Source organism: Thalassophryne amazonica, chromosome 13 (genome assembly GCF_902500255.1).
Source record: "Thalassophryne amazonica chromosome 13, fThaAma1.1, whole genome shotgun sequence".
Taxonomy (NCBI): domain Eukaryota; kingdom Metazoa; phylum Chordata; class Actinopteri; order Batrachoidiformes; family Batrachoididae; genus Thalassophryne; species Thalassophryne amazonica.
Genome location: NC_047115.1, coordinates 28,926,690 through 28,948,642, shown reverse-complemented (window position 1 = coordinate 28,948,642; position 21,953 = coordinate 28,926,690). Strand labels below are relative to the sequence as shown.

The following is a 21,953-nucleotide window of genomic DNA, read 5'->3' as shown; positions in this document are numbered from 1 at the left end:
TGTGTCTCCAAGTGAAGGAAGCACTCTTGGCGTAGTGGGAATCCACCACCTCAATGGAAAAACTGCAGCACATGCTTCTTAGATGAACTGGTATTCCAATTATCTGCACAACCAACAAGCCATATTTTTACAGATTTTTGTAATAAAATGCTCACAGAGAAGCTATTTAATCATGCTGAAGTGAGCTATTACGATGTGGTGCTAACTACCTCTAAAACATGACACATGAACAAGTAAATCCATCATGAATCAGTGCTTCAAGGCGCTCACCTTGGTCACCTTGTCGGCCACAATCTGAAGATAAACTTAAAACTTATGAATAAGTAGAAATAAAACTTGTTGTTCCTTATCCGCATTCACACTCCAGCTTTAGAAGTGTATACTGCCCCCTACTGTATTGGAGTGTGTGGAATCATGCCATTAATTACGCTAAGTCAATACAATACAACGTCCTTTAGACTTCCACATTTTTCCCCCTCAGGGTCGCCACAGCAGATGTGCATGTTAATTTGGCACAATATTACACCAGATGGCCTTCCTGATGCAACTCTACATTGAATGTAGAATGAACTGGGAACTTTCTGCTCTTTAAATAAGTGCACTAATCACTTGGCCACCACCCTGCTTCTAAGTCAATACAATACAGAACGAGAACAATAAAATGAATAACAAAATTAATCAAAACATACAGTAAATATATTAAACTCAGGCACATGGGCTGTGCAGCCAGTACATTCTGATTGCGAGTCCCAAGCCCAAATAAATGATGAGGGTTGCGTCAGGAAGGCCATCTGGTGTAAAACAAGCCAAAATTGAAGATGCGGAGTACATATCGAATTTCCATTCCGAATCAGTCGAGGCCTAGGTGAACAATGACTGCCACCGGTGCTGTTGCTCAACAGGGTGCTGGTGGAAATTGGACTACTGCTGGGTGAAGAAGAAGAAGAGGAGGAAAACGTGTCCACAGACAATTGGAGAAGAGGAAAACTAGAAGGGTAGAAGTGACAGTCAGGACTTTGAATGTTGGCAGTATGACTGATAAAAGTCAAAAGAAGGCTGATATGATGGAGAGGAGAAAGGTAGACACAATCTGTGTGCAAGAGACCAAGTGGAAGGGAAGGAAGAGCAGGAGCATAGGCGGTGGGTTCAAGTTGTTGTATCTGGAGTTTTAAAGGAAGAGTATGATAAGAGTGTGTCGGAGGTTAAGCAAGTGTCCGACAGAGTGATGAGTGTAAAGTTGGATATTGAAGGGGTGATGATGAATATCATCAGTGCATATGCCCACAGGTAGGTTGCGAGATGAAGGAGAAAGAAGATTTCTGGAGTGAGTTAGACGAGGTGGTGGACAGTGTGCCCAAGCCTAAAAGAGTGATGATAGAAGAGGACTTCAGTGGGCATGTTGGCGCTCAAGGACAGGAATGGGGAAGGACAGATGGTAGTTGATTTTACAAAAAGGATGAAAATGACTGCGGTGAATACCTACATGAAGAAAAAGGAGGAAGAAGACTGTTGTGTGAAAGTCAGTGAGCAGGTGGGAGAGACACTGGATGGAGGGGAAGCAATTTTGGACAACTGGAAAAGTACTGCAGATGTGGTGAGAGGGACAGCTGGAGAGGCACTGGGTGTGACATCTGGACAGCGGAAGGAAGACAAGGAGACTTGGTGGTGAAACAAAGCTGTCCAAGAAAGCATAAGAAGAAAGAGGTTGGTGAAAAAGAACTGTGATAGTCAGAGAGATGAAGAAAGTAGACAGGAGTATGAGAAGATGCAACGTAAGGTAAAAAGAGAAATGGCAAAAGCTAAGGAAATGGAATTTAGCAAGCTGTATAAGAAGTTGAATAGTAAGGAAAGAGATTTGTACCGAATGGCCAAACAAAGTGACAGAGCTGGAAAGGACGTGCAGCAGTTTAGGGTGGTAAAAGATGCAGATGGTAATGTGCTGACAAGCAAGGAGAGAGTGTTGAGAAGGTGATGGGAATATTTTGAGGAGCTGATAAATGAAGAAAATGAGAGAGCAAAAAGGCTGTAGTGTGGAAAGAGTAAATCAGGATGCGCAAGGGATAAGTAAGGATGAAGTGAGGGCAGCTATGAATAGGATGAAGAGTGGAAAGGTAGTTGTTCCACTGTCATCTCTCCCAGGAGAGTTTCTAACCAGATTGTTTAGGGCCCCTTCACACATAGTGCGAAGTTTGGTTGAAGTGAGCATGACGCAGGAATCGTGTGCAAACCATGTAAAATTGTTCCTGCCTCTAACACCTCGGACACCTGTTGCTATAACTATTTGCACACACCAGCGGCCGAAAGAGAGAATGTGGGCTGTGCGAACCCATTGAACCCTCTTGTGGCAGGTGTCAGCCAAATTCCAGCTGACACGCACAAACATCTAACATCGCCCGTTTAGCACTTAGAAAATGTGTGGCCAGTCGCACTCTTGGCACGACAGCAGTCTGCAGACAACCATTGTCATCCTGGCTGTGAAATTTATCTAAGTTCCACAGGACTGTGGACTTGCCGAGATTCTGATGTGCCACCAGCTCCCCCCACAACACGTGTGCGTGTGTTGCGCATTCACCCCCAACACGTGCGTTTGTGTGGTTCATGCACCACCCTCCCCCTTCCCCGCAAGCGAGGCGCATCTCATCTGATCACAGAGTGACACCTTGGTCTGTGCACTGAACGGACGGGGGCGTGGCAGCTGTTGAAATCTCTGGTCCTGGACATCAGAGCTGCAGAACACGCACTGTGTTTTAATGGACACACGTGTGTGCGATTGCTGTACTCACATCGGAAAAACATAAAAACATATATTGCTTCTGCAACAGGTTGAAGAGCGTGCACACTGACAGCCTGTTCCAGCTGGACCTGACCATCAGTTTATGTGGACATGCAGCAGGCGATCTGAACGTCAGTTCTGTCTGATAGGACAGTGAGCAGAACGCCTCAGGACCTTAATTATACAGCTGGTTTTTATTTTATTTTCCTCCACATCATCAACACGACGTGGTGCAGCTCGTCCCATGGAACACAATGCAAGCAGCTGCAGCAGCCACACTGTGTTCCTGCTCGACAGACACGTCACGTGCATGAACCGTCGCACCGGTGTTGTGCACACCTGCCCATCAGCGCAATGTTTTGTGGTGTGCTCATATGACTCTACCGCCATGTGTCGCCCTCGAGTTGTACACAAATAGACCAAATTCACACTATGTGTGAAGGGCCCCTTAATAAAGTCTTAGAAAGATATCTGAGGAGTGGCGATAAAGTGTGCTGGTTGATGTGCAGAGCTGCAGTAACTACAGAGGCATAAAGTTGATCAGCCACAGCATGAAGTTATGGGAAAGAGTTGTAGAAGCTAGCCTTACAAAACAGGTGAAGATCTGTGAGCAGTAATATGGTTTCATGCCGAGAATAAGCACTACAGATGCAATGTTTGCACTGAGAATACTGATAGAGAAGGCCAGAAGGAGTTACATTGTGTGTTTGTGGATGTAGAGAAAGATAATGACATGGTGCCAACAGAAGAGTTGTGGTATTGTATGAGGTCTGGAGTGGCAGAGAAATATGTGAGGGTAGTGCAGGACATGTACAAGAATAGCGTGACAGTGGTGAGATGCGCTGTACGAATGACTGAGTCATTAAAGTGTCCCTGACACACCATGACGTTTTTACATATTCTTGAAGAATAAAAAACATTTTTTGCACAATTTTTGCACGTTGCCTTTGTTTTTTTACCATAAAATTACACTGAACAAGGATTTAGAAGTCTCGTTACTCATCTGAGAATTTGTATTTACCGCCTCCGAGTTGACCTACGTACTTTTTCGCTGTGACGGATGTGACGTCATTCGAGTAAATGCGCACCGGTATTGTAGTGTAAACAAAGCGAGTCGAAGCAAGCACGAGTGTAACAAATCTGTAGTTATCCAATTATTTTTGTGAAAATGCCGAGAAGATGTGTAGCAGCGGCTTGTTCTAACTATCCCAGTGACACAGTGAGTCTGCACGTTTTTCCAAAAGATGAGAAACTGTGAAAGGAGTGGATGAAACAAGTACAAAGGACCAGAGTGGACTGGCATCCAACTCCAAGTTCGCATGTCTGCAGCCAGCATTTTACCGACGACTGCTTTGAGGCAAGGCCATCCCTGAAGGAATCCTTTGGCTTTAAAGTGCACTCCAAACGCATTCTGAAACCAAATGCGGTTCCAACTATATTCAAAAGGAAAGCAGAGGCTTCAGCAGGCCAGCGTGAGAGCGAGCTCCCCAAACAAAAAGAGCGCAAGTCATCAGGTGTTGCGAAGTTGACCCATCGTAGGGTGAGTGTGTGGCTTATAAACTGATAAAAAAAAAAAAAAAACTTGAGCAGTATGTGAATTTCATGGTTTGAAAGCCCAGTTATTATGTACATCAATACCATATGCAGCATTTATCAGGTTTATAGTGAAATTACTATTTTTATAATTATGTGCCAGGGTTGTATTGGTTTTACATGTATATAGCATAGTTATGTAGCTTTATTATACTTATATTATTTGTTAGTTATTTTTTTATATAATAAAAGAAACATAGGGATGAAAAAAATAATTATCCCTTGTCACATTCCTTTTTAAATTGCAGGAGAATGCAGATATGCTATCACAGGGTGCTTCAACATCAGGTACAAGTGAGATGGAAACGGAGCAACCTGCTGAAGGCTCGAGCCTGTCCCCTGTTGACATCCCTGTGGTAAGTGGATCTAAGACATGTACCTGGCCTGTATCTTCTCTGCTTTCAATATGGCTCACTGATGGGAACAGAATAACAACAGAAATTTGGATAAACAAGACATAATTCCTAATAATTGTTCCAAATAGTTTTTGTTACTGAATGTTTATTGTACCTATGTAGAACAAAATGGATGTTTACAATTTCCAAATGTGTTGTCATAATTTTAATACAGATTCTGTTGTCACTTTTTTTTCCTTTTTCACTAGATGACAACTACAACCTGTAGTACGCAGACACAGCCAGAACCTAGACGCTCAGTTCGTGTTCAGGTTAATTTGCGAGCATAGACAAGCAGAAGAACAAAAGGTAAATGAATTGTTGTATGCACTGGTATTCTACTTGAACATACTGCAGTTTTTAAAGTTTATGATGCCTAACAGATTTCACGATAAGTATAATTACTGAACTTGTTTACCTGTAGGTATTCAGACAACAACTCAATGTCATGTCACCGCGACACAAACTGACCCTGAACTGTTCAGCCAAGCAGTCACTGAACCTAAAGCACAGCATGATGACTCCTCCAGCAGCAGTCCTGCAGCTCCAGAAGAAAACAGTGACTACATTCCCTCGTCAACTCCAGCTGACAGCTCATCAGAGAGAGAGAGCAGCCAGGAAGACCACACACTAGACATGGACACTTACTTCATTGTGTCCTGGGCCAGTTTATTCATGCTGCTAAGGCTGATGTCATGTACAACATGCAATGAGCAGAATCTGGAATACACCAGGCACATCCAAGGTACATACCTGCAAGTAACCACGAAGTGCCCCTCCTGTAATGAAGAAAGAAGGTGGAGCAGCCAATCTGTCACAGGAAGCATACCTACAGGAAACATCATGCTGTCTATGGGTATAATTGCTAATGGTGCTGACCAGCCTGATGTCATCATTGCAAAATGGGAATCTTTGCTAAACCACATTGTGAATGTTCATTGTCGTGAAAACATGAACTTTCCAAAATGTCAGCATAAGACATTATATGGAAGAGAGGCCAGAAAGATGTGGTTAAAGCCAGGTAGGTTCTTGTCCATGGTTACCTTACAAAATAGATGTATTCTATTTTTTTTTTTATTAAATTTGACACTAAAATATAAAAAAATCATGAATGATTTGATTAATTATTCTTGTGTATGATTTTGTTACTTGTTTTATTGTCTTTTAACTACTGGTATTTGTTGTTTTTTGTTTGTTTGTTTGTTTGTTTGTTTGTTTTTTGTTACCCAGTAACAGATTCCCACTTGATGGTAAAGCTGGAGAAGGTCATACTTAGAAAGAGGCTTCTGAATGACATCAGGCAGGTATCGAGCCAAGAACAGACTTCCATACTTGAGGCATTTCACAGTCTGCTGAATCATTTTGCACCAAAAACCTATTCCTTCTCATATCAGGGTCAGCTTTGCAGGCAAGTTGTCTGTGTTATCTCAATAACACCCTAACTTTCAAACTGCATTTTTTTTAATAAGCTATATTTTGTTGTATTTTGTTTTAACTTCTGTTTCAGGCCTTTGGTGGCAATCCTTCATTTTAATGAAATGTTGGGAGACAACAAAAGCAGACAAAGCAAGGGAGACCAAGGTTCGGAATATACTTTCCTATGTGGAAAAGAGGAGGATTCACAGTGAGGAAGTTAGCCACAGATCCTTGTAACATACATCAACTAGTGATGCATCCTGGACACATCATCAGTGATGTTACCCGGGATCACAGAGTGTTTCGGGTCTTCCAAACATCATACACTCTCCTCCGGGTGACCCAGCCAGGGGTGATCAATCCCCCAGCTTGTGTCCAGGAAGCGCTACCCCTACCCACGGATCTCCTCGCCTGATCCACAGCACCTTGAGGCAACATTTGGTGAGTGAAAATGAGAAACAAAACAAAGACTGTTATTAGTATATTTTAATATAGCATGATAAAATGAATAAAAATACAGTTTCACATCATTCTAACATTGGTCCATTGAAATAAGAAGTGTTAAACAATTTGTTAAACTTTTTTTCTGTCTATGTGAGCGACATAGCAAAAGAGATTCTTGACCTCTGCAAAACACCAAACAGACCAGAAATCCCCACCGATGATCCTCCTCCACTGAGCAGCCAACTCGAACGGCCTGACAAAGCTGAATCTGTTGCTGCCAAGAGGACCAGGTACCACTGATGAGCCTGATCCCTCACTCCAGGGGAGGAAACTGGAAGCCAGTGTAGTCGGCTGATGGTGATGGGAAAGTACTCATTCTGGATACGACACAAGCTGGTAGTGGCAACCTTCTGTGCCTTCCCAAGTGTCCCCAGCACAACCGCACAAATTGCCGATATGCGATATGACGATATTTTCTGCAACAAGAAAACAGCATAAATTTATGTTCAAAATAACAGCTCATACTTTTTGTATTTGAATATTTTAACTTTTTCTATAAACCATGTAACTGAAACTTGGTGACTATATTATGTGCTTACTCGTATTGTGGAGCATCATGGCTCCCATGGTGATCAGTGTAGGCATAGTGTGCCACTCTGAGGACATCTGCATCCAAACACACAGTCGAGAAACTTGCCAGCTGTGTGACACACTGAGGATTTTCGCCACCACGTTGCATCTCCGCCAAGACAGCAGAAATTTCCTTGCAACAGCAAGACTCGATCACGAGTGGCATCAGCTGACTGTGTTCACAGGAGCACCTGAAAAAAACCCACAGGATATTGACTTTTTTTCCATATATGCATGTAAACTGAACAGCCTATTTTTTGTTCAGACTTCTGTCCATTGAAAGTCGACCAGATGTGATACAATTTTTGATTAAAGATGTACTGTATGTGTATTTTAGACATTAAAGTCTCCATTTAGCATATTCTTTTTTTCTTGACTATTATGGCTGATAAAATTTGACAAGAGATACAGAAGTAAAAGTTTTCTTTTATTTAGAAATTTTTTCCCCATCCCATGTGGGTCTACAGCTTTCAGATAAAGATTTGCAATCATTTGCTTTGAATTAAATGTGAAGAAGTAGCAATCTCAAGAAACTGACTTATAAATGATTAAATATATACAGACTGTACAGGAACTTTATTTTTAGTGATTTCAGAATAAACTCTTGAGCTTAAGGTAAGTCAAGAAAAAAATGACCACATACATCACATATAAGACCTAAGAAATTATCAGCTTACGATTAAAAACATTAGGCTAATATTGAATATAGCTTGGTGTGTACAGGTCCCATAAATGTGGCACGCTGTGCCACTTAAATAATTTTTTCAGACACATACATAAATACCCCAGTCCAGGTCCACAAAATGATCATTTATAAGAAAAGGTGGTGGGTGAACAAACCATTCTGTGTTTTGTCAGCGGCTTATATCCTCCTCCACATCGCCTTCATTGTTGTCATCCCCTGACACCCCCGCTTCATCCTCGTCTTCTGTCACGTACGGCTCGAACATATACGGCTGGAGGCCCTCATTATCTTCACTGTCGCTTGGTTCATCAGAACCTTCCTCATCTTCTTCAAAAACAATCGATATATCACTCAAATCTTCGCTATAATCGCTCACTATATCTTCGCTGTCCGTGTCTGCCATAGTAGTAAATAGAGCAGCGCTGCAACATATTACTCGAATGACGTCACATTCGTCACAGCGAAAAGTAGGTCAACTCGGAGGCGGGAAATACAAATTCTCAGATGAGTAACGAAACATCTAAATCCTTGTTCAGTGTAATTTTATGGTAAAAAAAAAAAAAAAGTCAACATGTGTAAAAAGCTTTTTTTATTCTTCATGAATATGTAAAAACGTCATGGCGTGTCAGGGACCCTTTAAAGGTGGAGGGCGATTACATCAAGGATCAGCTCTGAGTCCTTTCTTGTTTGCAATGGTGATGGACAGGTTGACGGATGAGATCAAACAGGAGCCTCCATGGACTATGATGTTTGCAGAAGACATTGTGATCTGTAGTGAGAGTAGAGAGCAGGTTGAGTCTAGACTGGAAAGGTGGAGATATGCTCAGGAGAGCAAGGGAATGAACGTTAGTAGGAGCAGGACTGAGTACATACGTGTGAATGAGAGGGAGCCCAGTGGAATAAAGCCATGACAGCGAGTAGAAGTGGTGAAAGTAGATGAGTTTAAATACTTGGGTTAAACTGTCCAATGTAATGGGCAGTGTGGTAGAGAGGTGAAGAACAGAATGCAGGCAGGGTGGAGTGGGTGGAGAAGGGTGGCAGGAGTGATTTGTGACTGAAGAATATCAGCAAGAGTGAAGGGGAAAGTTTACAAGACAGTAGTGAGACCAGCTATGTTGTATGTTGTATGGTGGCACTAACAAAAAGACAGGGGGCGGAGCTGGAGGTGGCAGAGCTGAAGATGTTGAGATTCTCCTTGGGAGTGACGAGAATGGACAGATTTGGGAATGAACATATCAAAACTAAAACAAAACAATCAAAAATCTTCATTGATTATTTTAACTTTAAATAATCGATATAAAAGGCAAGTGTTTGTTGCTTGGTTAACACATATAGACACATAGATATATAACACATAAGCATAGAATAACTTTAATCGCACTATTGCAATCAGCAACCATCAACACTGCTTTTAGGCTATAAAGTAACTACAGCACTCAGAGTGTCTGCCGCCGCCAAGGAACATACTTATTACTCTGGAATTACAGGGTATAAAAAACAAATTTAAGCACACTGTTGGAATCAATGCATCAAGGTGGTCAATTTATGTTTATTTAGGTTAACCTCTCTGCATAACTAATCTGGAATATGAAGAAATGTCTTTTTTTACAGCAATATCTAATTTACAACATAAGTGGGTCTGTCTGGGCTTCCAGCTTTGAAATCCAGTAATTTGGGGTTAAGGGACCATAAATCTGAACATGATTAAGAATTTTGGGGTTAGTAATCTTATCAAATAAACATGTAGGTTGCGATGCCAATTTTGCATAGGGAAAAAAATGAGAAAATTTGAGAGTGAGAGTACAGCCGCTACATGGCATTCTGACTTACATTAACCTACAACAGTATCCTTTGGCTTGTGCTGCGCACTAGATTATAGATTTAAATGAGGCATGACAGAAATGAGCCAAGTTGATGGAGAAGTTCAATAAGGTTAAGAAGTGGTACAGCCCACTTTAGAGGTGTCTGAAATTGTATTACAAGATTTTTTTTTTAAGCATGAATATAGGAATATGCATTGCGATATCTTGTAATTTTTACAATTACGGGCAACTTTTGAGGGGTCCAGGAAGGTCAAACCTCCCAAATACCCCCTGTATTTCCAGCCATGCCCTCAACACATTATCTTAAAATGATATCTAAATAGAATTCAGAACAAAACCTGACGCCTTAAGTTTTTTATTTTGTTAAATGTGTTTTTAGTTATTGTGATAATGATTTAGATATAGAAGTATAATGGCGTCATCTGTAAGGGTAAAACTGAATATGTCTTGATTGTCCAGCAGAGGTCGGTGTTGAACTGTGTAGCAGCAGAAGAGCTCCTTTACCTTTTTTGGCTGTCTCCATCTCTTCACGTTAGGTGACATGTTAATTTGCAGTGGCTGAAGTTACACTTCAAGCCAGCTGAAACACCAGAGAAGACCGTCATTCACACCAAGACTAAACATTTATTGCTTGTTTAATCACTCGTGTGCACATTTGACTCTTGTCAGGTTTGGATTTTAGCACTTTAGAGACATCACAGCAGTCCTCTTTCTGCAAATACGTCCTCCAGAAGTGAGAATCATGTGGTAAAATGAGTGATATATTTAGGACATGCAGTGTCATCGACTCTCATTTTATAAACTAACCGCAACAGTGACTTTGCTGTCATTCAGCTGAAATGTGAAAATGAGAAGCGACGTCTTTAGACTGCACAGATAATTACACCATCACTGCAGCTTCATAAGGCATATGTGAATGTGTGGCAGGTGGGTTGTGTCTCTCACTTGTGTTCAAATAAAAATGTCTGGCTTCTCGCTCTCTATCACATGTGTCTACTTCAGGGATTATAAAGTTATGGTTGAGGGGCAGGGTAAAACCAGCAGTGCAAAGCCTGCAGTGTGTCCATGCATGCATCACTAAAGGGGTCATATGATGCACTGTTTCAGCAAAACACGAAAGATCATGAGGTGTCTTAAATATTGATGTGTGTAGCTAAAAAGAAAGTACCACAGGGTCACTGACTTGATGCATCCTGAAACTACCCATTTTCAGATATCTGAGAAGTGACCTGTTTCTGTGCAGCGGCACCTCCCCTGATTTCTGTGTAGGCTCTCAGTTGTCCAGGTGTTTTCCATAGTAGAGAAGCTTGAATCTTCGACTGGACTGGATTGCTTGACGCGAGGACGTTTCACTTCAAATCGCGGAAGCTTCCTCAGCTAAAATTCTTGCTCTGGTGGTCTGACTTCTGTCTTGACTCTTGTAGAGAAGAATAATCAAGAGGTCACAAAAGCTGGAGTTTTAAACCTAACCAGACCCCTCCTACTGAGAGGCAGACTGCTATAGGCTAGTGACTAAACAATAGCTCTAATTAGCACCTATTGTGCTCTAGTTAGCACCCTCCTAATGACGGGACAGCTGTCCCTCCTAATGATGGGACGGACCCTCTCCTGATGGCTCCCTTGACGACTCTGCTGATGATGTGAATGTGTTGTGTGGGCCGCTGAAGAGGAGGTACTGCTGGCCCACCACCACCAGAGGGCGCCCTGCTTGGAGTACGGGCTCCAAGCACGAGAGGGCGCCAGACCCAGAGGAAGTGACAGCTGTCACTCATCACACCAGCTGTCACTCATCTACACCAGTACTTAAGCCGGACTGCAACTCCACCTCCCCGCTGAGAAATCGACTACCGAGAGGTAACTTCTCTGCTGACTCATATCGTTGAGTAATTTCTGAACTTCTGTTGCAGCCGGTATCCTGTGGTGTTTGCCCTTATCTGGGGAATTGGCGTGTGGCGTGACGACGACGACTGCGCTACAGATAAATGGTTACACAAGGAGCTGCACGAGTGTGTGATTCGGAGGTGGAGGTCCTCCTCCTGACTGTGTACAGACTGTAGACCACTGAGTGTAAGGACTTACACTCATTCATCTTGTCTCTGCTTTTTGCCAGCAGTACCAGGGTCGACAGCCGAAGACAGAGGTCACCTGGGGACTCGGGACTTGGCGGCTCCGGTGTTCTTCAGACCGTTGGTGGTGGAGGCCGTGTGGGACGCGGTCTCTCTCTCGTCGGGGTCTTCTATCTTCGAGCCTGCCCACACGTCACCTGGTGTTAATTGACTTTGCAATTTCTGTATATTTAGTTGTGTATTGTCACAACATTAAATTGTTACCTTTTGGCTTACTCATTGTCCGTTCATTTGCGCCCCCTGTTGTGGGTCCGTGCTACGACACCTTCCCAACAGAATGACTCATTACCATGAACAAAAGACTGAAACTGCTTTGACCTGAGTACCCCATTGTAAACGGGATAAATCGTGTCTCAGACCCCCTCCCTGGTTAAGGCTGGTTTTCAAATGTTTCACAAAGAATGCCTCCTTGACCCCACACGTTTGAGGACAAGGAAGTTAAAATATTAGCCAGAGAGAAGAAATGGTTTGAGAGAGGGGTCAAGGAGGCATTCTTTGTGAAACGTTTGAAACCCAGCCTTAACCGGGGAGGGGGTCTGAGACACGCTTTATCCCCTGTTTACAATGGGGTACTCAGGTCAATGAGTCATTCACGTCATCAGCAGAGTCGTCAAGGGAGCCATCAGGAGAGGGTCCATCCCATCATTAGGAGGGACAGCTGCCCTGTCATTAGGAGGGTGCTAACTAGAGCACAATAGGTGCTAATTAGAATTATTGTTTAGTCATTAGCCTATAGCAGTTCTCGGTAGGAGGGGTCTGGTTAGGTTTAAAACTCCAACTTTTGTGACTTCTTGATTATTCTTCTCTACAAGAGTGAAGACAGAAGTCAGACCACCAGAGCAAGAATTTTAGCTGAGGAAGCTTCTGCGATTTGAAGTGAAACATCCTCGCGTCAAGCAATCCAGTCCAGTCGAAGATTCAAGCTTCTCTACTACATCCCCTGATTACTGAAAATATGCCTCTAATCAATGAAGACACAAAATCCAGGCTCATGACAAACTATACTCACCCTTACTTCAACCTCGCTGTAACCAAACCCTCACCTTAACCTACCCAGAACCCAACATCAGTTTCAATATAATATTGACCTAACTCTAACCTTAACCTTAATAAAAATCATCTGAATCTAAGATCATTACATATTATAAGTAAAATAATATATAATAGATATTATATATTACTGTCCTATCTACATATCTATTTATCTATATTCTAATTATTGATAGATTTCAAATGGTGTCTTTCCATGCCATATATACAGTGCATCTGGAAAGTATTCACAGCGCTTCACTTTTTTACACATTTCTTATGTTACAGCCGATTCCAAAATGGATGAAATTCTTTTTTTTTTTTTTTTTTCCTCAAGGTTCTACACACAATACCCCATAATCACCCTGAATGCCTTGATGTGCAGCATAAGCCATGGGTTAAAGCAATAAATTTTCATCTGACTGAAATTTTTCCTGGCAAAAATTGATGCCAGCAATTCCCTAAAATGTGGCGTGGTGGGGGCACACATTCTTTTTTCCTCAATAAATACAATAAACACATTATACAGTATACAAATCTATTCTAAATAGCCTCTAAGGAGAGAACACCATGCAAAACTTGAACATAAAGGTACATAAAAGGTTGGTGGGAGGCGGGGAATGTAGTCTTGATTCTGTGGGGGAGCTTCGTGCTGTTGGAGTGTAGTGATGTTGGAATAATCCCCAAAATTTCTCTTGTTTGCTCACAAAAAGCAGACAATTTACTGCTGACTGTCTGACTGGTGCGTTTCAGTCTTTAAACTAATGTATCAAAGTTTTCATTTATGGAGTGAAACATTAGTTTAGAGATACATTTTTTAAAGATAGATCATTTAAAGATACATTAAAGTTATTTGAATTAATGTATCACTTAAAGTTATTACAATTAACGTATCACTCCATAAAAAAGTTTTCATTTATGGAGTGAAACATTAGTTTAGAGATACATTTTTTAAAGATAGATCATTTAAAGATACATTAAAGTTATTTGAATTAATGTATCACTTAAAGTTATTACAATTAACGTATCACTCCATAAAAAAGTTTTCATTTATGGAGTGAAATATTAGTTTAGAGATATATTTTTTAAAGATAGATCGTTTAAAGATACATTAAAGTTATTTGAATTAATGTATCACTTAAAGTTATTACAATTAACGTATCACTCCATAAAAAAGTTTTCATTTATGGAGTGAAACATTAGTTTAGAGATACATTTTTTAAAGATAGATCGTTTAAAGATACATTAAAGTTATTTCAATTAATGTATCACTTAAAGTTATTCAAATTAATGTATCACTTCATAAAAAAGTTTTCATTTATGGAGTGAAACATTAGTTTAGAGATACATTTTTTAAAGATAGATCGTTTAAAGATACATTAAAGTTATTTGAATTAATGTATCACTTAAAGTTATTACAATTAACGTATCACTCCATAAAAAAGTTTTTATTTATGGAGTGAAACATTAGTTTAGAGATACATTTTATAAAGATAGATCGTTTAAAGATACATTAAAGTTATTTGAATTAATGTATCACTTAAAGTTATTACAATTAACGTATCACTCCATAAAAAAGTTTTCATTTATGGAGTGAAACATTAGTTTAGAGATACATTTTTAAAGATAAATCGTTAAAGATACATTAAAGTTATTTGAATTAATGTATCACTTAAAGTTATTACAATTAACGTATCACTCCATAAAAAAGTTTTCATTTATGGAGTGAAACATTAGTTTAGAGATACATTTTTAAAGATAAATCGTTTAAAGATACATTAAAGTTATTTGAATTAATGTATCACTTAAAGTTATTACAATTAACGTATCACTCCATAAAAAAGTTTTCATTTATGGAGTGAAACATTAGTTTAGAGATACATTTTATAAAGATAGATCATTTAAAGATACATTAAAGTTATTTGAATTAATGTATCACTTAAAGTTATTACAATTAACGTATCACTCCATAAAAAAGTTTTCATTTATGGAGTGAAACATTAGTTTAGAGATACATTTTTTAAAGATAGATTGTTTGAAGATACATTAAAGTTATTTGAATTAATGTATCACTTAAAGTTATTACTATTAACGTATCACTCCATAAATAATTGCGCCAAATGATGAACAAATGCAGAACAAACACTGGCCACCACTACAGACTGGGCGCGTACCATGTGTTGTTAACATTTTGTTTGCCTCATGAATGACACGTGCGTTGTTTTTTAGCACTTCCTTTTTGTTTTGTTTTTTGTTTTTGTTGTTGTTGTTTGTTTGTTTTTTTGCTGTTTGCTCAGTAAGATAGTGTCCATCTCTCAATGCAGGAGATCAGTGGAATCTGTTAAATGTGGTTTTCTTGGCTTCACTTTAATTTTGAGATGGTCCCAAATAATTCATGGGTTAATGCAAAAGTGAACATTGAAATTTGATGTCATCAAATATATCTTCTTTTATTAAACAAAAGAAATTTAAACTATAAACAGTATGGAGCTAAATCCAGGCCAAACGTTTTGCAATCTGAAAAAAAAATAATAATAATAATAATAATTGAAAAAATAAATTTTGAAACTGAAAATTCAATGTTTGTTCTTGAATTTTATAATCATTTAAAAAGCTGTGAAACTGCCGGCCACTTTGTTACATCGTGATTAAATTCACTATCCGGTACAACATACGGATCCACTGAACCAACCAACCATTATCTATCAAAGTACCCACGTTTCCTGAAAGCAACATCATGTGAGGACTGATTGCTCTCCTGTCACTCACAATTCCACGCCCCTCTCAATAGAAGCCACGCCCTCCCACACCAGAACGGGGCCAAAATTTCGAAACTCAAAAAATAAGATCTGAACGTGAAAAAAGATCTGAAGGTGAAAAAAAGAAATATGAATGAAAATAAATTATTTGATCAAAATAATTACAGAGCTGAATCAAAAATATATTTAAACTGAAAAATATATACCTTACACTTATTTTTGTTTTGATAATACTTTTTAAATGATTATAAAATTCAAGAATAAACATTGAATTTTCAGTTTCAAAATTTGTTTTTTCAATCTTTTTTTTAATTTTCAGATTACAAAACGTTTGGCCATTCAACAGTGAAATTTGATGTAATCAAATTCATCTTTTTATTAAACAAAAGAAATATAAAAAGAACCACGAAGAGAATCATCAGGATTCAAAACACATTCAACAGTGAAATTTGATGTAATGAAATTCTTCTGCTTTTATTAAACAAAATAAATATAAACTATAAACAGAACCATCAGGATTCAAAAATTCAATTTCCAAACAAATAGAAAAAAAAATGCAAAAACAAAAGCTGGACTAATTTCTGATGTGATTTTTTTTTTCACTGCACTGAGGATGTACACAGTCTTTTTTTGATAGTACACGCACGCACAAGCAGTGACCAGGTTGCATGTGTGTGCGCGCATGGGGGGGACTGCCGACACATGATTTGATTGAGCTAACTGATGCTGCTAATTCTCAGAACACATACATTATCATCAAGTAATTACAGCCACTTTGAAATATATTTGAACTGCATCAAAAAGCAAGGGGTGGTGGCCAAGTGGTTAATGCGCTTGGTTTCAGTTCAGAAGGCACCAGATTGAAATCCCACCCCTGCCACATTCCTCCATGTAATGTGGAGATGCGTCAGGAAGGGCATCCGGCGTAAAACCTGTGCCAATTCAACATGCAGATCCACCTTGGATTTGCTGTGGCAACCCCGAGTGCAAACAAGGGAGCAGCCGAAGGGACTTACTTACTATCAAAAAGCAAAAAACAAGATATGTCTTGTTTGATTTATTGATTTAATTCATTTAGTAAAATAATGCACAAAATACATATGTAATTGCCCATTAAAATACATAGATAGCACAAGAAAGTGAAAAACACTTGTTTCCGCTGTGGTCCGGTGTGAGGAGCTCAGCACTCCCCCCGCCTTCACTGTGCATGCGTCATTTCAGAGTGTCAGCAGAGTTATTTCAGTGTCAGAAGCAATTTACGATTATCACCTCGTTTCTGCTTAAAACTGCACTGCAGTCATCATCTATCTCAGTGACAGGTATGTGAAGCTTTTGTGCAACACTCATTTCCACATAAAAGACGGGGCAGCGATCACAGTGCATCAGCACCACATCTGAGACTCTTTCTCTGAGTCTGACTCTCTACACCACACCTGGGCATTTTACGGCCCACGAGCCATATCCGACCCTTTGGCTGACTCGGACCTACCCACAAATACCTGGAAATTACAGAATAAAATATTTAATATTCTATCAAGTTATTGTTGCAGGTGACCTTTGTCCACCTCACAAGCCATTTGTGGCTGCGTGTGCGTGTCCTCCGGAGTACAGCAGAATCTGGCACAGAGCGTTCGCCCCACACCACACAGCCTGGTACTGCGCAATTGCGTAATAGCAGATCCTGGCACGAAGCGATCGCCTCATGCCACACAGCTTGGCACGGTGCCATCGTGTAATAGTGAATATCTGACAACACAAAATATTTTGACAAATAACTTTGTGTTCAGGACGGTGTTGTCAGTTTGGACTCCAATGCCCAGTTTCTTTGTGTGTAGAGTCTGAATGTCCTCCTGTCTAGGTTGGGTTTAATGGCTTCAATAGCCAGTGACCAAGGTGGTGTATCCCAATCTGGAGTTGGTCCCCGGGTGTGGGACTATGGCTGTCCAATGCTACAGGTGCATGGATTGTGTTGACTCATTACTCACTCATATTCAGCTGCTTACTCCAATTAAGGGTCATAGGGGGGCTGGAGTCCATCCCACCAGTCACAGGCGGGGCACAGCCTGGACAGGACACCAGTCTGTCACAGGACCATACATAGACAAACAAACAGTCTCACCCGCACGTACAACTACGTTTTTCTTTAAAGTTTCCAGTCCACCGAACCCGCATCAACATGCAAACTCCACACAAAACAGGCACAGGTGGGAATCAATCCCATGATCTTCTTGCCATGAGGCAACAGTGCTAACCATTAATCCACTGTGCTGCTGGATTGTGTCTAACTAACTGTAATTAGGAGGGGCTAAATGCAGAGCACATAGTTTGGTTTATGTCATGTGCAATGACAATAAATGTATAGTTTCAAGCATCTTTTATTTTTGGACAACAGATTGTACAGTTGTTTGTGGGACCATAAATCTCTAAGGAAGAACAAGACTTGTGTAGAATCAGAATGTTGCATTGGAAGCCTTTAGAATTTTTTTTAAACCCTGCTCTTCAAGAAGGCACGGGTTCAACATGTAGACTCTCAAATACAACTAAACTTTCCTCAGTTAATAAATAACATCCAATTAGTCATTCAGAAGTTTCTACAAGCAATTCATCAATTTCTGGAATCTTCTGGACTTATCCATGCTGTTTAAAAAAGCATTCATCTTGGTGTATCTCAACCTCTGACCCACTAAAAAGCTGGATGTGTTCTGTTCCACTGTCCAATGCCTGCATCCGGTTGTTTGGCTTGTGGAAACCAGTGACTTGGGTGCTTTTGTTGGTCAGGAAAGGTTTACTAACCTTGACTTTGCAGATGATGTTATAATCTTTCCAGAGTCAATGGATCCTATGATTGCAGTATTTGAGAAGCTGAGTGAGGAATCAGAGTGTCTGGGTTTGTGATTATCCTGGATCAAGACTGAGATCCAGGTGTTTAATGACTTCCTGGAATCAACCATCAGAAGAGTATCTGTATGTGGTAAAAGTGTTGAATTTGTAGAGCCATTCACTTATCTCAGCGTTGACATTCATGTCTCTGGGTACTCAACCTTTGAGGTTCAGAGGCACCTGGGAAGATCTTGTTGAGTCATGAGATCGATGGACAGAGGTGTTTGCTGATGCAGATATCTTTGTAAGAGAATAAAAGTCCAGATCTTTAAGATCCTGGTGCTGCCTCTCTTGTTGTATGGTTATGAGATTTGGACGCTAACCAATGACCTAAGGTAATGACTGGATGTCTCTGGAACTAGGTCTCTTTGGAGGATCCTTGAGTACTGCTGAGGGAGCACCAACTTCAACATTTTGGCTATGTGGTACATTTCTCTATGCATGATTTAGTGTATACCAGACTTGTTTGTCTGGTGTTTCAGTAGTTTCAGGAAGGAAACATAGAAAACATGCATGGCACATGACCTCCAGGAGCAGAGTTGGTGACCCTCAATTTAAACTTTGTCCATGGTTGTGCAGGAATGGGCTCTATCTGTGTGTACATCCATCCAAGGCCCTCGCTATGTAATTATTTAACATCAAATCTTCGCAGACCCAAGGTATTTGGGATTTAAGTTCTGCTCATAACCCTGTTGCACGGATTCTGAGGGCATCAAGCTTGACATACTTCTGCTTCAAATCAGAGAAGTATTCAAATGCGAGTGAGAAAGAGAATACGTGTCGCTCTACTCCACAGTACCAACTCAGCGGGATCACTCATTTATTTTCCCCCTTGCGCTGATTTAATTCGGTTCACCAGGCAAATCGACTATTCCCAGAGATTACGTTGGACACTATGTTGCAGAAACTGCAAGTTCTGTGACAGAATGCATTGATGTGATGTACAGTGTGTCACACACTCTTTCCATGATGAAGCAGCGACTGTCTCACACACACAGGCAGCTAACCAAGACAACAACAGTCACAGACCACACACAATGAAGATACAGATGTACACACACTACTCATCCACCCACACAAACAGATGCACGCATGTACGCACAGTACGGGGCCAAAAAGATGCTCTCTGTTAGGGCCAATATCCAAATGAGGTGTAATTACGGCCCAACCTGACATGTTGGAATTGGAACCATGTCTTAGCAGCTGCCAAGCAGGTCTCCTGCTCCCCTGAAATGTGCCTGGATCATGTCTCCATGTTGGCTCAGGGATACCAAAGTGCACTTTTGGAAAATGTTAAGTAGGAGATGAGAAGAAGCCTCATTTACGCTGTTATGAGCTGCCTGGTGATGACATGACGCTGAGCTGAAACTATAACACTGCCCAGTGAGGGGGAAATGTCAGCGAATCAGTTTCAGTGACAGGTAACCCGCCTCTGTTTTGAACACAACCAAAGACCGAACACAGAACCCCTGCCTGCTGTGACAGCTTCATGGATTTCTTACAAATCAAGCAATTGTCAAATGTGAGTAGGGCAAATAGAGCCTTGATTGCTAACGATGTTTTAACATGAGCAGGGTTGTTAAAAAACAGTGAAATGATCTTTCAAGTGGCTCCTCATGACAAACAGTGGACTGAAAATCATCTAAGATTGACACAGAAAACATTACAAAGACATCAAGCATCAACAAACACCTGATTGTAATTGTTAAACTTGCTCAATATTCAGTGTTTTCTGGTGAATTATTCAATAGTCAATGAATGGTATCAGAGGGCTGATGCACACTATGCGAACTCTACAAACCATGATATACATGTACATGTAAATATACATATGTCTGTAAGCACATGCACACAGGCCTGACCTGACCCATTTCAAACCATCTTTTAAAAGCAAAAAGTGAGACTACTGTGGCACTGCCAACCATCCTGCATTGTGCAGGACTGTCCCTGTATTTACCCCGTGTGAGGCGTCCCGCATGGGTGTGTGTGTGTTTGTTCCGCATTTGTGTGGGTGCGGGCATGCCCCTGGACCCCCCTACTCTTCACCCCCTTGGTGCTCACAGCCACGTGTGGGTGACCCACATTAGTAAGTTCAAATGTTGAATGTTGGCAGGTATGCTACTGGTTTAGCTAAACTAGACCACAGGACGTGTTTGCTGCCCAAACTGTGAAATTTGGTTTGCACTGTGTGTATTCTTCATATGGCCAGCATTCATGACACACAGTGAGATGGATCCATCAGTGATTTCTCTGTGTGAAGTGAAGCAGGGACATCTCTTCCCATCTCCAATCTGACCTTACCACCTCTCAAACCCGACTAAACCACAGTGAGATTGGCAGGAAAAGAATATAAGCAAAAGAATGTTTGCTTCTGAGGTTTGATTTTTGTCAGAAAGTCTTCCTCACACACAAAGGTGGAGCCCAGAGAAGAGCTACAGCGTCGTCTGATCACACTGGGAAGAGCTGGATGGCTTTGAGCGCTGCCTGAAATAACAATCCAGCTGTTGGCCAGTGCGGTGGGAGGAGGGTGATTGCACAGCAGGGTGTTCGGTCAGATAGGAAGCAAGAATTATTTTCTGCTACCTGTGCTCGGCCACCTCAGAGGGGAGTCTGATGGAAGTGAAAGCCAATTTAGCAGCAGGAGTCCCTCCTGTGCAATGCAGAGCTGGTCTCAAACGATTGTGAGAAGGAAGGTCTGAGTACAGGTTTATAAATTTTTGGTTTGTTTATTGGAAGATAATTGGAACGACTGTTGTTTTTGCTTTGTTTTGCAGAAACTTCTGGACCAGATCCTGCAGAGATTTTAGAGCCTTTGAATGGGGTTCATTTATTGTAATTTTCCACAACACAAGCGGGAGCATTTCATCCTTTGTTTTTTGTTTCTTTCTTTCTTTTTGTCTGTTTCAGGATGAGTGTGTGTATATGTGTATTCATTATTATTCATTATTATAAATAAAGCCTCATTTTTCCTTGAATACCTGTTGGGGGATGTAAGCCACCTGACTGGGCTGCAGAGAGAGAAAAAAAATTACAACATGCAATTGAAACCTGATTTTGCTGATTACGTCAACAAAATTTTTTTAAATTAAAAAAATAAAATAAACATTCTGCAAATTACAAATAATGCAATGCTCTGTTGATGTATCCTCGGCTGAGTTAAACTGCAGGTGGGGGTGCTGTTTCTCCAAACTACAAATAACATGGAAGTCAAGGCATTATAGGAATATAAATTAAAAATGTGTTCAGATCATTTGAACTATGGTTAAAGTTATACCCTCGGCCGTATGAACAGTGTTATATACGAGGTCTATTAGATAATAAACCGACCCTTTTATTTTTTTTTAACTATATGGATTTGAATGACGTGCGATTACACCAATCATGCTTGAACCCTCGTGCG

The 21,953-nt window shown here is 40.6% G+C and overlaps 1 protein-coding gene across 1 annotated transcript in view; it reads left to right on the top strand.

Annotated features, from left to right (window-relative positions):
• LOC117523959 (Alstrom syndrome protein 1-like) overlaps positions 1-21,453 on the top strand; it is a 47,426-nt gene extending 25,973 nt beyond the window's left edge. Inside the window, exon 6 of the mRNA XM_034185641.1 lies at positions 21,328-21,453. Within this exon, the coding sequence (XP_034041532.1) occupies positions 21,328-21,360 (33 nt within the window). The 3' untranslated portion in view covers positions 21,361-21,453. The remainder of the gene's footprint in view (positions 1-21,327) is intronic.
• Positions 21,454-21,953: the final 500 nt, after the last annotated feature.